Source organism: Tachysurus vachellii, chromosome 11, assembly GCF_030014155.1.
Source record: "Tachysurus vachellii isolate PV-2020 chromosome 11, HZAU_Pvac_v1, whole genome shotgun sequence".
NCBI lineage: Eukaryota > Metazoa > Chordata > Actinopteri > Siluriformes > Bagridae > Tachysurus > Tachysurus vachellii.
In genome coordinates this window covers 7755001-7770878 of record NC_083470.1, presented here as the reverse complement: position 1 = coordinate 7770878, position 15878 = coordinate 7755001, and the positions used below count along the sequence as shown (strand labels likewise).

General features: G+C 38.0%; 1 protein-coding gene across 2 annotated transcripts in view; it reads right to left on the bottom strand.

Annotated features, from left to right (window-relative positions):
* ajap1 (adherens junctions associated protein 1) overlaps positions 1-15878 on the bottom strand; it is a 54394-nt gene that overhangs the window by 19162 nt on the left and 19354 nt on the right. Inside the window, exon 2 of one of the 2 annotated variants that reach the window (XM_060881430.1) lies at positions 4711-5522. In XM_060881430.1, the coding sequence (XP_060737413.1) occupies positions 4711-5455 (745 nt within the window). In that variant the 5' untranslated portion in view covers positions 5456-5522. The remainder of the gene's footprint in view (positions 1-4710; positions 5523-15878) is intronic. The other variant, XM_060881429.1, reaches the window with a different exon arrangement.

Here is a 15878-nt window from a genome sequence, read left to right as displayed (position 1 = left end):
TCACTAAGCCACCGTGACCCCCTCTAACTAACACATTAATGTAAATACTGAACAATGTTTATCTCTAAACATACATACTGTATGAATTAATAAATTATTTTCCTCACAGTCTCAGTCTATCCATTCAACCTTCAATCTCTCTCTCCCTCTCTCTCCCTCCATTCTCCCATTGCTCGTCCCTTCCCGTTGTTGTATCACCCACACTCTCTGCCTGGCCAGTGGAAGCCTCTTATTGCACCTGCTGATGCTTTGCTATTGCCAATTAATGCTGATGTCAACGTGTCAGTCTCAGTTGATTTCCACTGAGCCATGGCAATCCAAAACACTTAATCCTGGCAAATGGGGAGGAAAAAAATGGAGAAACAGAGCCAGAGAAAAAAAACACATAAACCAGATCTGGGAAAGAGTGAAGAGATCAGAGTCGATTATCGTGAATGCCTTGGTGTCCTGTGGTCTTTAGTGCATAATTCAATTATTGTACAGAGAACGTTCTCTGGAAGACAGAAGGAGATGGTCAGATATGTGCTGAAGTGACTGTGATTGTATTACTTAACAAATAATAAAGTTAACCTGGACGCCACGACTTGATTTCTCCATTGTAACTGGCTGCCTTGAGAGCTTATCTAGCAAATATTAAGTGACTTCTCGGACTGACATCTTTTAAAGAGGCTGCATTTATGATATAATATATTGAATATTTCACGATAATAAGAGTCCCAAAAGGTTTCTAAACTGACTCTCTGATGTAGAAGTCTGAAATTGAGAGGCTTAATACAGCTTTCCAAAGATGACGAGATGTAATCTATCGCCTGCAAGAGGAATTTTGAATGAACACAAATAGAAAAATGACATTTCAAATTGCCATTTTTTTTTTTTGTGACTGGTCATGACCAAAGGCACTCATTGATGGCTGGCTACTTGGAAGAAGATTTGCACATTATAGGACAATTTTAAGTGGATCATTTAAAGTCTATAATAATTATCATAATGCTCATCTTAGCGTAGCTGTGGTTGGATAACCCCAGTAGTGTCAAAGCATAATTCTGTTGTATTTTATAAAGTACCATTCTGAATCCTAGCCAACTGGTTAATATAATCATTAATTCTTAAGCACACTATGTTTCAGATATACGCATAATTTAACTTCTTACAAAATATGTAATTAGCCTATAGACCAGGGAACGAGATGGGAGGTGTGATAAAGAGCTCAGTGAGGAGAACAGCAGGTATGTGTGAAGCTTAAATCATCACAGCCACACAAAGTCTGACACTTCCATCTGGCAGCATCCACAATACGAGCTCTAAGTGCTAAAGACAGAAGCGCACACACACCTGCCTACCCACACACACAGTATACCTAGCTATTTATTTACAAAGCTATGCAGAATACTTTTTGAAAGTCTTCATGGCTGAATACATCTTCCTGAATCAGTATTTATTTATAATACATAATAACATAAGATATTCAGAATATATATATATATATATATATATATATATATATATATATATATATATATATATATATATAAAATACATGCTGACCACCTGATGCTGTACTCATATTCTACAATTTCACTAGAGACAATGTTCCGGAGAATACCGAATTAGCATAGATAGACTGCAAACCTGAGAATGAATACTGAAGCTGTTTAATGAGCTTTCTTTTTACTGTACCACTTGCACATCACACTGATCTAGCCTAATAAAACCAAGATAAAAGCATTACATTTGTGTGGAAAAAAACCCCACTCGTCTACAGTCCGCATCGAAGGTTGAAATGATTTTTGCATAAAATAATTTTTGTCGTGAAGCACGACAGCACGACGGCAAGGTTTGGGTTCTATCAAAGCAGACAAACCTGAAGGCAATAATAATTGTAAAGCACAAACAAGGTCAGGCAATCAGTGAACAGACACACAACGTGAGAAAACGCACCTTTATGCTACCTTTTCCAAACTTATCTTAGCCTTAATACAGAAAGTTTTATACACTTAACACATAACACCATTAGTTATATGTCACTACAGCTCAACCTTGAATATGTATCCCTTCACACACAAAATGGCTGATACATCAGGATACATCACGGTTAAGTATAACTCATTCTGTGACAAAGTCACACCTCGGAATCAAACCCCTGGATAAAATCTGCACTGGGACTTGGCAAATGTTACCTTTTGATGGAGAGGCTTGAATTGAATGCAGTAAAACTGCTCCTGTGACCTTAAGAAGCACACAGGTGAAATTCAGCAGAAAATAGATGCATGTAATTTATAAGCAGCCTTGAACGTTGATTAAATGACAATGTCAATGACAATGAATTTGCTAGAATCAGCAGTGCAGACTGTGGTGTCACTACATTTTATTATGCAGTGATTTTGACTGCTGTTTCCACAGAAACACGCAAATCTTGTTTGCGTTGATTCACCGTGTACACACGTCTCTGTATCGAAACAGCGTAAATGAATAAAAAGCTCTTTCAGTTACGATCATTAATAACTGAGTTAAATTAAGTTCACTAAAATTAATCTGGGTCTCTGATACTCTAACTTGTCAGTCAACAAATGTTTCATGGTGTTAAACTAAAGCTTTAACTCAGGGGTGAAAAATGTACTGATTTCAGAATCTTACTCAATTAAAAGTGTATCCAGCAAAAAAAAAACTTTAACATTTTAAAACACTTTAACTGAAGAAATTAAATCAATAATAAGTTTTCATGTGAAAAGTAACTTATTACTTAAAATAATTGAACTTAATAAAATTGTTGCTGGTCATATGCATGACTAATGCGATGCAGTTTGCTAATGGATTCAACATAAATTAAAAATATCAACTAACATTTATTATTAGCTAGAATGAGTTTCGCCGCCTAGCTACAGTATATATGTTGAAAATGTATGGAATATGTTGCTAATCTTACCTGCCGTTAGCAAGCAGGCTAGCTTAGTAAATACAGTATACAATTAACTTGAGTAAATTACCCAGAACTTACCTCGCTGTGCTTTTAGATGGAGTGCATGCCTTCTAGGGTGATAAAGGAGACAGCTCATTTTTCTACATGCTTTACAGTCTAGTGGCTTATTTAAAATGCACACAGTAAGCTATAGGCTAAACGTAGATATAATGCCGCTGGTAGCTAAAATGACCTACAAACACAACGAAATCTTGTCTGTAAAATAAAGCAATAACTCTGAATATAATTTTACTAGACAATTAAAGTCAATTTAATTTCTAAGGTAGTCACATTTTTTTATGCAGCTCTCAAGAAAAGTTCAAATTATGGACAGTATTTTTGTATATTTTCTACTATGGTTTCATACTCAGGAGAGAATACTGCAGACTTTATATAGCTGCAAATATTGGATTATTCTGCTCGCTGCACCATAATACAACAATATACGGTATACTGTAGGTCTTAATATGGTTACGTTCATAAATCTGCATATAAAATCTGACTTTCAGAAGCTGAGCACTATTATATTGTGCTTTTCATCTCAGAATTGCTGTGTGTATTATCACTTATTCCACAGCGATTTATCCACAGTCAAATCCTCATTCATTCATTTCCTCCTTTAAGCTTTTTGTGCGTTCGTTAATCGTAAATCTGAGGAAAGGCTTTACAAAGTGTGAAGACTTGAAAAAGTGTTTCAAGATATTAGATCATCTGGGAACTATATACACAGCAAATATTATATATCGTAGTTCTGTAACGTGTAACAGCGCTTGACAAACGTGTCTACAGGCAGCGCAGGTGGATCAGTCTATATATAATATAACTTAATCCTGTTTTCAGGATCAAATATTTCATAGACAATCTGCGTTTGAAGATTTAGCAGCTGAAGACATACAGAGAAGTGTTTCAACTTCACAACACACATCACACAGCACGGGAAATGCTGGCTATTGTGCCTAAGCTCAACATGATGCCAATTTCTACTGGATTCATGTGATTCATGATAATAGATCTCTTGAGCTGTCAGTAATCCGGAGGATCAACAGGCTGGCTATATAGCCAAGGCCTAAATCCTTGAAACAACTATATAAAGAAGGATGGATTAAACCCAGCAAAAATATTTATAGGAAAAGCACAAAAGCACAACATACAGTATGTTAACCTTGTAATATTGTTTTACTAAGAAAAAAAAGGCAAATATTACTCACTTATTAAAGCAAGAGGAGATACAATACAAATGAGTTCAATTGCATTATGTGTCTAAATAATGCGCTTATTAATCAAACATATTCATATTAAGTGACATATTTCAGTGTGAAAATCCCCAATGAACCATTCATGCATAGTTAATGAATGATATAAATAAATTGCTGTATAAAATAAACAAATAATGTTTTTATATAAATAATGATCAACTTTATTTCCCATATTGTCGAAGGAAAAGGTAAAGATTCTAAAATCTTATAACGGTAATTGGAAAAATCCATAATTTTTTATGGTGGCTTTTGGTGTCTGGATTTAAAGATAAATAATCTTTAATAATTTTGTGTTACTGATATTATTTGCCGTGTGTATGTATTGTGAACAATATTGGTTAATGTTATCATGAAACATTTTTTGCATGCAGGTTATCACACAGTGAATGTGTTCTTTAAAATAGTTAAACACTGTGTTACCTGAACAAGATTTACAGTATCTTCAATTGTAAATCTTCAAATGTAGTGTAAGTTTGTATATACTATGTGTACACTTACCTGGTGTATCTCCAAATGGCTTTTGTGGCTTGGCGGTCACGCCGAGATTAACAGCAGGCTGTGTAGTAGTCAGCCTCCTAGGACGGGCAGTGGTGAACACCGCATGAGTCCTTTGTGGGCTGCGTGTGGTGGTGGTAGTTGTAGTAGTGGTAGTAGTGGTAGTGGTGGCCTTTGTAGTAGTCTTAGGGATAACTTTTACTTCATCCTCCGCACCATCATCCGTCCCAGTGGGCCCCCAGTCAATAAATCCTGCCACTGTAGTGGTCCTCCCTTCCTGTGAATAACTGTCATAACTATCCCACTTCAACTGCCTACGTTGCCGCAACAAGTGCTGTAAAATGTCAGCTTTACTCCCCTCCAAATACTCCAGCGACTCGCCTCCCTCTGAGGCAGGGACACTGGAGGTGCAGTTCTCACAAAGATGACGTTTTTGCCTCTGTGGCCGTGGTTTGGACCCCATCCCCTCTCTTCCTCCACCTCCTCCTCCTCCTAGTCCGCCTCGGTGGTCAAGTATTGGTACAGGATGTGAGATACCACGCTGCCAGGTACCCAGAGTCCTCCAGTGCGGACCACTGGGTACATCCCTGGTGAGAAGACGAGGACGTAAGCGAGGCAGTGGCCGAGGGAGCAGCCTAAGCCCCGTCCCGACTGGAGCGCACATGGAGAGATCCATAGTGAGGTGGAAAAAGGTGAGGAGGACCCACATTCTGCATCCCAGGAGTCCCAATGGTCTCAGTGCAGCCATGAAACTGGACAGAAGAAAAAAGGACTATGAGTCTAATTGGGGCAACTTGAAAACCATCCAGCATCACCTTGAAGAGAGTAGATGAGAGACAAGGTGTTTTAGAAGTGTGTATCATTGCACAGGATCAGAAATAGGCTTGTTATACTTGCCCTGTATTCCTAATGCAGTTTCACAGTCTGCTGGTTACAGCTATGCTTCATTCTGTTCTTTGACTTGCTAATTCTTGTAAATCAAATGCTAATGATTATTAATTCAATTATTTTCTCTTTTCATCACAAAGGTTAAAAAATAAACACAGTGAATTATTTATGCCTTGTCTTCATTTTCTTTTTCTCTAAGTTTTAATCTTGTGAAGGTACAGTACTAAAAAAGTTTTTTTTTCCCCCCTAAAATGTCACTGATTTGCTGTGGAAATTTCCTGAAACTAGGGTTGCCAGATTTGAATTACTGTGTTTGTGTCTGTATCTGTGTGTCTGTGTGATGTTGGTTTGGGGGACGGATGTGGGAGCATCATCACACCATGACAACAATATGCATTTATAATGATGAATGCAATATATGACAATACAGCAGCTAAGGTTTTTATCAGACTATTAAAGAAAAATACCATATTTAAAACAGCTGAAAGACGGTAATGACGTTGCAGTTCCTGATAAAACTATTGTTTATTCCCTGTGTTTTCTGTAGGACAAACTGAAGCATAACACGGATGGCAGTGTAATTGAATTGCTTTTAGAAATAAGCTATAATTGCGATATAAATGTTTTTTTTACCCAGCTTTTAATCCCAAACCCCTCAATAATGTGACCTAACTTTTCTTATGTGTCTCAAACCACATACTGTAATACTGTAGGAGATGGAATAATTTATACAAAACTACAATGTTATAATATTTTTAAGCTCTTATACAAGTTTTTGGATGATATACTGTATGTGGTTTGAGACACTGCTAAAGAACGTATTTGCCTCCCAATAAAAAACGCACTCAGACATGTGGGATCACTTGTGATTGGTCAAAACCGGGTTGATGGTTCAAAAAACAGACACCTGGCAACCATACCAAAAGCCATCTGTCTTGAAATAAAATAGTCATAAAATACTGTATAGTGTTAATCATGAACTGGCATTAAAAAATAAAACAGACTCTCTGTTGCTGCAATCACACTACAAGGTACTGGAACATTTCTGTACCAGACGAATCCCAAAATATCTTAACCTGGTTCACTTGTCTGTCTTTTCTTTTTTTTTTTTTTTTAATAAATAGTAGGGCATGTTTTGATGGTGTTCATGCGCTCTATGCATGTCTTTGCCACATTTTTTTCTAGTGCACTTCTGAGGACGTTTAGAGATAAAAACGCATGTGGTTTGGTGTCCTTCAGTTGCTGGGATCGTTTTAATGACCGAGTCTCTAATATACCCCAGCAGTAAATTGGAGCTTTGGCACCATGACTCACAGATGATTTATTTCAAAAGCGCTCACAATATCCACTAAAAACCCCTGCCTGTGCTGCTGTGCCTATATATTTCAGAAAACCTGAGTCACCCAGAATGTAAAGGAATTTTACTGATCAGTAGCGAGGCAAATCCATCAAGAAGAATCTGTGGACTGTCCTTCAGAAATAGGCGAAGGGTAAAGGAATTAGCAACATAGTCACTTTCAGTGTAACACAAAAGGGGTAAAATGGTAGGTTTCCCAGCCTGAAAACATTCATGTCATTCTTAGAAAAATGGGTTTTGAGTTAAAGTGTCCTTTGCATGGTTGCTTGTTTTTGAAGAGATCTACCTTAGAGCAACCCATCTGTCTTAAAGCACCCTAAGAGAATAAACCAAAGAATCCGGGTGTCCTTCGGATGTTTAAATGTTTTAGATAGTTAAAGAGCTCTATTTGAAACCTTTTCTCAGAGTAACCCATCTGTCACACAGCACCAAAAAAGAATCTGTTTTATTAGTCAACATACCTGGAGCTCTATAAGAGCATTGTAGAGCTTATTCATCTGTTGCATGCTTTCAGCAATACAGAAATTATAGAACATGATCTCACCCCCTGTTTTAGCTTCTCAGAAGTTGCCCCCTGGAGTTTTCACCCTTGTGATCATCGGGTTCTGCCAAAGCTGCCCCAGTGCCCCTTTGCACAACAGATGTATTTGATGTTCTAGCCATCTGCCACACCAAGATGAAGCTCACTCAATCAAGAAGCTCATCCAGTGCTCCAGCCCCTCAGAAGTAACCCCCCCTGCAGTTTTACCCATATGATTATCAGGGACTGCCAAAGGTTTCACTGCCCTTTTGTCTGACAGACACTGTTCATGCCTCAGCCATCAGCATCATCAAAGGGCATGCCCGCGCTGGCATATCAATCGTAAAGCAGACGTCACACGAATTTAGCTTTAAAGACAGACCGAATACAATAAAATAACACCCAAACAACACTTCTTTTATATATGATATAATTCTTAAGCAAGACCATAAGTTGCTCCATATTATCGGTATGAAACTGAATATACTTCATAGTGCTTAATTAGTCTCTTATGAAAAATCTATTTAGAGGTGTGGATTAGAACGGCACAGAGGACATCTCTCTAGAGGAATTTCCAACTGATGCTTCCTGTCATTCAACAGTATAAATCTATGCCTGTCATTTACATCACATTTAAATGATTATAATATATAACTAGAACGTACATTTCCTGAAGAAAATGTGAATGATGCTTGCACGTGGCAAATCCCGGAGGCTAGTCGAGACGAGCATGTGACGTCATCTAAATACTCTTGAGGAAGTTTTCCTCATTGTGCTGAGTGTTTTGATATGTCACATGTCCATGTTGTGCTAATTTTTTATTTTCACGTGACATCACGCGACATCACGTGACGTCATCAAAATACATGTGAGGAAGTTCCCCTCATTCTTGTGAGTGTTTTGATATGTCACATGTCCATGTTGTAAAAAGTTTTTTGATTTTGCATATATTGGGGGCGGGGCTGCGGCACAACCAGAAGGCCAGTCGGTACACTAAAAGTTTGTTCAGAGTATCACCCTAAAGGAGCTGGCGTTTGGTGTAGATAGTTCGAAAGCTTGCCAAGTTATAAACCTCCAAATTTATAATGGGAGTCTATGGGAAAAAAGATTTTGAGACCCAGTACCGGAAGTACCAGAACTCGGATCGCTTAGAAAAGTCATAGCACACCTCTCCTCAATGAGCCGGTCGATTTGACACCTCATTCATGGGTCTAGGACAAAAGCTGCGGGACAAGTTACGTGCCGAAGTTTTGTCCGGCACAATAACAAGAATGTTGCTTTGCAAGCACCATTAATAACCTATTTGTTATCTTAAACGCTATTTAGTCCCCAAATGTCATTAAAGGCTACATTTATGTTTGATTTTCACTATGCATACACAAGATGGCTGCCAGACATTCATTGGGTTTAGTTAAAAAAAACAAAACAAAAATAGAACCAAACTAGATTTGGTTTAAATAAACTAGAGCAGTAAACTTATATGACAACTAATCCATTTCTCTATAAAAAAAATAAATAAAAACGTAGCTTTCAAATAACAATATTTTGTGAGCTATATGCGAGAACTTTAGATTAGTTCATGCTTTAGACAACAAGCACAAAGATGGCAGAAAGCTCTAAAGAGAAACGATCAGTACGTTACTGTGTGTTTAACATTTCTATACTGCTGCACTGTGACAAATAACCCGTTAAATCATTTTAACAGTTGACATTAAAATCTGGTAGGCAGGGAAGATTACGCTCTGAAACGCCATGTAGAGCAAGCGTTGTGAACGTGACATATAAACCAAGAAGCCTATCAATATAACAGCATAAAGAAAGTCTATTTCTAAAAATTACAGCCAGACATCTTGAATGAATTCACATAATGGCATGAATCTTGGAAATTGAAAAGAAATAGAAAAGCAGGACTGTATTTTTTATATACTTTTTTCTGGGAGCAGCATTTTCTTTCATATCCCCTCAAACTGGAAAAATATCCAGTCTATTATTTACTGTATGTTTGCTGTTCATGCTCTATTTTAGTCCGTATGTAACCGCTCTTATTTAATACCTACTTCTTTCTATTACTACTGCACAGGAGCGGTGCCAGAGAATTTTGAACGCAGGTGTTTGAGGGCAAGGGGGAGCTGAGCCATTTGCATATATACATAAAAACACCTATAGCACCGGGGTAGTTAGGAAATAACAGCATTTACTATTTTAAGTCTCAAATCAGGACAATGCGGCGGTTGTTGTGGTTGACGGGCAAATTTATCAATGATGCGTTCAGCATCCAGGGCCTTCGCTTTTCAAGCATTTATGGTCAAAATTGATAAATTGCTTCTCCGAGCAACAATCCGAAAAATCAACATCTGAACCGTTCTGTACCTCGAGCTGAGGTACAGCTCCATTTTAAAATCAAATGTAATGAGATTATGACTATGCCAGTGTAGCTGCAACTCACATTACATTACGCATGCGTAATAATTAAATCTTTTGACCTTATTTAATTTGTTCTTTTAAATTATTAATGAGAACCCAGTCTTTATATTGAAAGTGAAAGTGGCATGACATACAGCTAGTATGGTGACCCATACTCAGAATTCCTTCTCTGTGTTTAACCCATCCAAAGTGCACACACACACAGCAGTGAATACACACACACACACACACACAACGTGAACACACACCCGGAGCAGTGGCCAGCCATTTATGCTGCGGCTCCCGGGGAGCAGTTGGGGGGTTCGGTGCCTTGCTCAAGGGCACCTCAGTCGTGCCCGGCCCGAGACTCAAACCCACAACCTTACAGTTAGGAGTCAGACTTTCTAACCATTAGGCCACGACCTCCCAGGGTTTTTGCATATCCCAGGCTATTATGAGCCTGGGGTCTGAGCGCAGGCTCAGCCATAGTGTGGCGCCCCTGGAGCAGGTGAGGTTAAGGGCCTTGCTCAAGGACCCAACATAGATGTCGCAGCAGCTTGTGGGCCTGAACCCCGACCTTCTGATTAGGAACCTGGACCGCTGGTCCATCACGTCCTCACATATTATCGCTTTAAGAAAATAAAATGTTTGGGGTGTTATGGGGGAGCTTTGTTTTTTCATGGGAATGCTAAAGCACCTGCTAACCCTCTCTGACCCAGAGTCAACAGCTTGTCTGAGAGTTGCTACATCATTATAAAGCTCATGTGATTCCCTTTCAGTTCGATCTGTAAGAACTGCACCATAAAGTTCTTTCCCTGTCTCACCTGTGTCCATTTGTCCTGCAGTGAGTCACTATTGTCAGGATGCGTCCACTCCTTTACATTACACATGTTTGCACTGGACCTGTTGCATGTGAACCATTTTTTTGCATGAATTTTTTTTAAAAGCAGTCTGTCGCCTGCTTTCTGTATATAAGAAGAGCCGAGCAGAGGCAGATGTAAACACGTAGAACATGTGCAAATAAGCTGCCTGGAATTGGAATTTCTAATTTGAGAATGTTTGCTTAATAAAACTCAGAATAGTTTGATTTCAGATTTTACTACTGAGCCACAGATATTAGTATGTACACAAATGTGAGCTAGTGTGCCCTGTGTGCATGTGAAACTCATTTTCTACCGCTTATCCGAACTACCTCGGGTCACGGGGAGCCTGTGCCTATCTCAGGCATCATCGGGTATCAAGGCAGGATACACCCTGGACGGAGTGCCAACCCATCGCAGGGCACATACACACACTCTCATTCACTCACGCAATCACACACTACGGACAATTTTCCAAAGATGCCAATCAACCTACCATGCATGTCTTTGGACTGGGGGAGGAAACTGGAGTACCCGGAGGAAACCCCCGAGGGACGGGGAGAACAAGAAGAAGAAGAAGAAGAAGAAGAAGAAGAAGAATACATGCAATATAACAATTAGTTATGAGTTTGGAGGCTATTGATCCGATTGACCATGATCATGATCATCCAATTGAAGTGGATAAATCAAACCAGTATAGAGTCAGATAATGCAGCATCATTTCAATCAGCTCAGCTGTTCTGTCAGTGTAGTCATAGGGCATGCACTAGAACCTTGTTTAATAGTTCTACAACTCTGTCTCCTATATATAAAATGAACCACAACAAAACAATGACATAATTAAAGTTCAACTAAAAATGACAACTGAAATCTCATCAAAGTCAGAAAAAAAGCAGAAACGACTAAAAGAAATTTCGTATTACAAGACTGTTATAACAGAAAAAACACTCTCTGTGTTATACTGTACATCCACACAGGCACACACACTCATGCATACAGGGAAGCCTGAATTAATGATTATAGGTGTTAAATGCATTAGCTGAAGTGAGAACATTGCCATAGGAAATCTTTCATGTTACCATTTAAAACAGAAACATGAACCAACCGCTTATAAAAAACAGGATCACAGGGAACCTGAAACCTATCCCTGTAGACTTCGGGCACTTTTCAGGGAATAATTGTGCTCTCTCACATGTTACAGACAAGCTGGAGATGCCAATCAGACTACAAAGCATGCCTTTAGACTGGAGAAGAAATTGGATGAAATGAAATGAAAGAGAAGAACATGCAAACTCCCTCAACCCTGGAGATCAAGTCAAGAAACTTTTATTGTCATTTTAACCATATATAGCTGTTGCAGTATACAGTGAAATGACACAATGTTCCTCCAGGTCTATGGTGCTACAAAGACAGAGCTAAGGACTTAGTAAGTTAGTCCTAGATACATACAGTAAAGTGCAACTGTGCATCCTGGTGCAAACAGTGCAGGACAAAAGACAGTGCTGGACAAAAGACAGTGCTGGACAAAAGACAGTTCATCAGGCAAACCTGATAATGACTAGGCCACTGTGAGCCCTGTAAGTTCAACCAGACCAAGATAAAGCTAATTTCAATTGGATATTATATAACAATTGATTTCATAACTAAAGATTATTGTGCGATAACAAATTATATTGTCACTCAAATCCTATTACTTACACTATCTTGAACTTTCGTCATGTTTACGTTTGTGTGTGTGTGTGTGTGTGTCTGTGTCAAGTACCCAGAGCTAGAACCTCATTTAAACGGAGCTGATACTAAGAAGTACTAGTAGATTTACTGTTATACATTTACACCAACTTAAATAAATTTACTTTTAAAGTCACTTAACTAAAATAAATTAGATTTGCGATTAGATTTGAAAATATGCTTCTTTTATACCAGATAATTGAAAGGCAAGGCTGTGTTTCAACATAGGCAAGATAATTATACCAATACCATTCTGAACTCAACAATAAAACAGCTTGACATTTTCCAGTGCAGTGTGCTTTATTGTGAATGACCCTGTTCTTATAGAATATTTTAATTCTCAAGTTCTCTTTTCTGCAACTCTTTTATGTCAAAGGCATGAGCCATAACAAGACCCTTACAAACACCCACAGAAAGAAGATAGATAGATAGATAGATAGATAGATAGATAGATAGATAGATAGATAGATAGATAGATAGACAGACAGACAGACAGATAGATAGATAGATAGATAGATAGATAGATAGATAGATAGATAGATAGACAGAAAGAAGATAGATAGATAGATAGATAGATAGATAGATAGATAGATAGATAGATAGATAGATAGATAGATAGATAGGCAGACAGACAGACAGAGATAGATAGATAGATAGATAGATAGATAGATAGATAGATAGATAGATAGATAGATAGACAGATAGACAGATAGATAGATAGATAGATAGATAGATAGATAGATAGATAGATAGATAGATAGATAGATAGATAGACAGGCAGGCAGGCAGGCAGACAGACATACAGATATAGATAGACAGACAGACAGACAGACAGACAGACAGACAGACAGACAGACAGACAGAGATAGATAGATAGATAGATAGATAGATAGATAGATAGATAGATAGATAGATAGATAGATAGATAGATAGACAGACAGACAGGCAGGCAGGCAGACAGAGATATAGATAGATAGATAGATAGATAGATAGATAGATAGATAGATAGATAGATAGATAGATAGATAGATAGATAGATAGATAGATAGACAGAGACAGATAGAGATAGAGAGATAGACAGATAGATAGATAGATAGACAGACAGACAGACAGACAGATAGACAGATAGATAGATAGATAGATAGATAGATAGATAGATAGATAGATAGATAGATAGATAGATAGACAGGCAGGCAGACAGACATACAGATATAGATAGACAGACAGACAGACAGACAGACAGATAGATAGATAGATAGATAGATAGATAGATAGATAGATAGATAGATAGATAGATAGATAGATAGATAGATAGACAGGCAGGCAGACAGACATACAGATATAGATAGACAGACAGACAGACAGACAGACAGATAGATAGATAGATAGATAGATAGATAGATAGATAGATAGATAGATAGGCAGACAGACAGACAGACAGTCAGACCTTCAGCCTACAGATAGCGGGCGTAACATCTGAGGCTGAGACGAGACGAAAGCTGACGCTGACCTGAGGACGTCTAACTGATGTAACTGGTCAAATTTGATCGATGAGATCATTATAGATAATTACTGAAATGATCTTGTTGGGCTAATAAACATTATTTAATCATATACAGTACATTTGTCACATTCAGTCAATTCAGACTATATTTCATTCAGACATACATAAAAGAAGCTTTGCCATTGTCCTACAATTACATTTACATTCAAGGCATGTTGGAGATGCCTTTATCCAGAGCGACTGACATTTCTCTCATTAATACAGATGATAAATTGAGGGTTAAAGTCCAGCAGATTGGTGGCTGTGGGATTGGAACTCACATTAGTTCAACACCTTAACCACTAGGCTACCACATCCCCTATTGTCCTCTACTGTACGATCAATATTATTTCTGCCAATTGTAATTTGAAAGTATAAATAAATAGCCTTGACTGCACAATTGATAAAGGTAATGGCTGACTCGTAAAGGATAATAGATAATGGTTGGTCAAGTTGATTTGATTAAGCAGAAAAGGATTACATCTAATCATGAATTTGTGCATGTTGTCCTTGTTATAAAGTTCTAAGTTCTTTGTGTAAGTTACTATAACTTATATTATTATATTTTAAGCATACAATAGAGTGGATCGGATTAGAAACCTTCTACTGATATGACTTTGAATCTGTCCAGTAGGAGACTCTGGAATACTGGAATTCTGGGTATATACATGTGCAGTGACCTGCAGGTCTCATATCAGTGAACCTGTGAATCACAAAGGACAACAAGCCTGACGTGTGTTTATTTGATGACAGCCGACAAGGAAGATCTGTGACAACTAACACTGATAAGATATGAGTGCATGCTGTGCTGACAGATTACATATGCCTTTACACACACACACACACACACACACACACACACACACACACACAAGCTTCTTGGTCATCTAAGTAGAAACCAAAGTTGGTTTTCAGCCCTGGGGAAGTTCCATCAGAGGGAAACCCCGGGCATATTAAAGTAATTACATTAATAATTCCCACCAGGAGCAGACTGGAAAAGCACACACACACACACACACACACACACACACACACACGCACACACATATATGCATGTCAATCTGTAGACAGCCTACGTACACGTGAAAACCTGTGTGTGATAATGTGTAGAAAAGAACAAACCCTTCACATTTAGGGCTCTGACATCTTCCCAACCCACCGTATATGCACTTTCTCACAGTAGTCTGCTAAAAGGAAATAACCTACTGATGTTTAGAGCCAATAAGTTAAGTTACTTTCAAAATAACTCCAATAAAGCCAAGCTCTTTAAATTTATGAACGATCAAACAATTCTTGTGCAGGGTGTATACTTCTAAACAAACCTAATATCATGTATAAATTCAGAACAAGGAGATGGTGACTTTTGTTTCATTCCATGCAAATGAAGTCATTAGGGAAGTTACAGGCAATAATATATCAGCCAGATCCAATAGCATTATTAGTCAGAGATGTGATAACAGCAGAAACAATAAACACTTGGGACGATGTCATTAATATTCTAATGAATTTGATGATTTTACAGTAGATCAGAAGTAGATCGTAGATAAGAAGAGGAGAGAAATTTGATCACCTGTTGTGGATTCGGTGGGTTGAATAAAATGATCTATCAGTCATTTTCATCTCCAAATGAAGACTGGAAACACGTATTCCACAGGATTACTATTACCTCCTAATCAATACACAATTGTATATGACTATAGACAGGACAATATTTATAATAACACTCTCGGGTGTCTATAACAGTTTATAATCACACCCTCTAGTGTCTAGTGAGGATGAAGTTCCCTTTTGTGTCTGGTTCCTCTCAAGGTTTCCTCTTTTTCCATTTAAGGGGGTTTTTAGTTGTCACAGTCACCTCAGTCACTTCAGGCT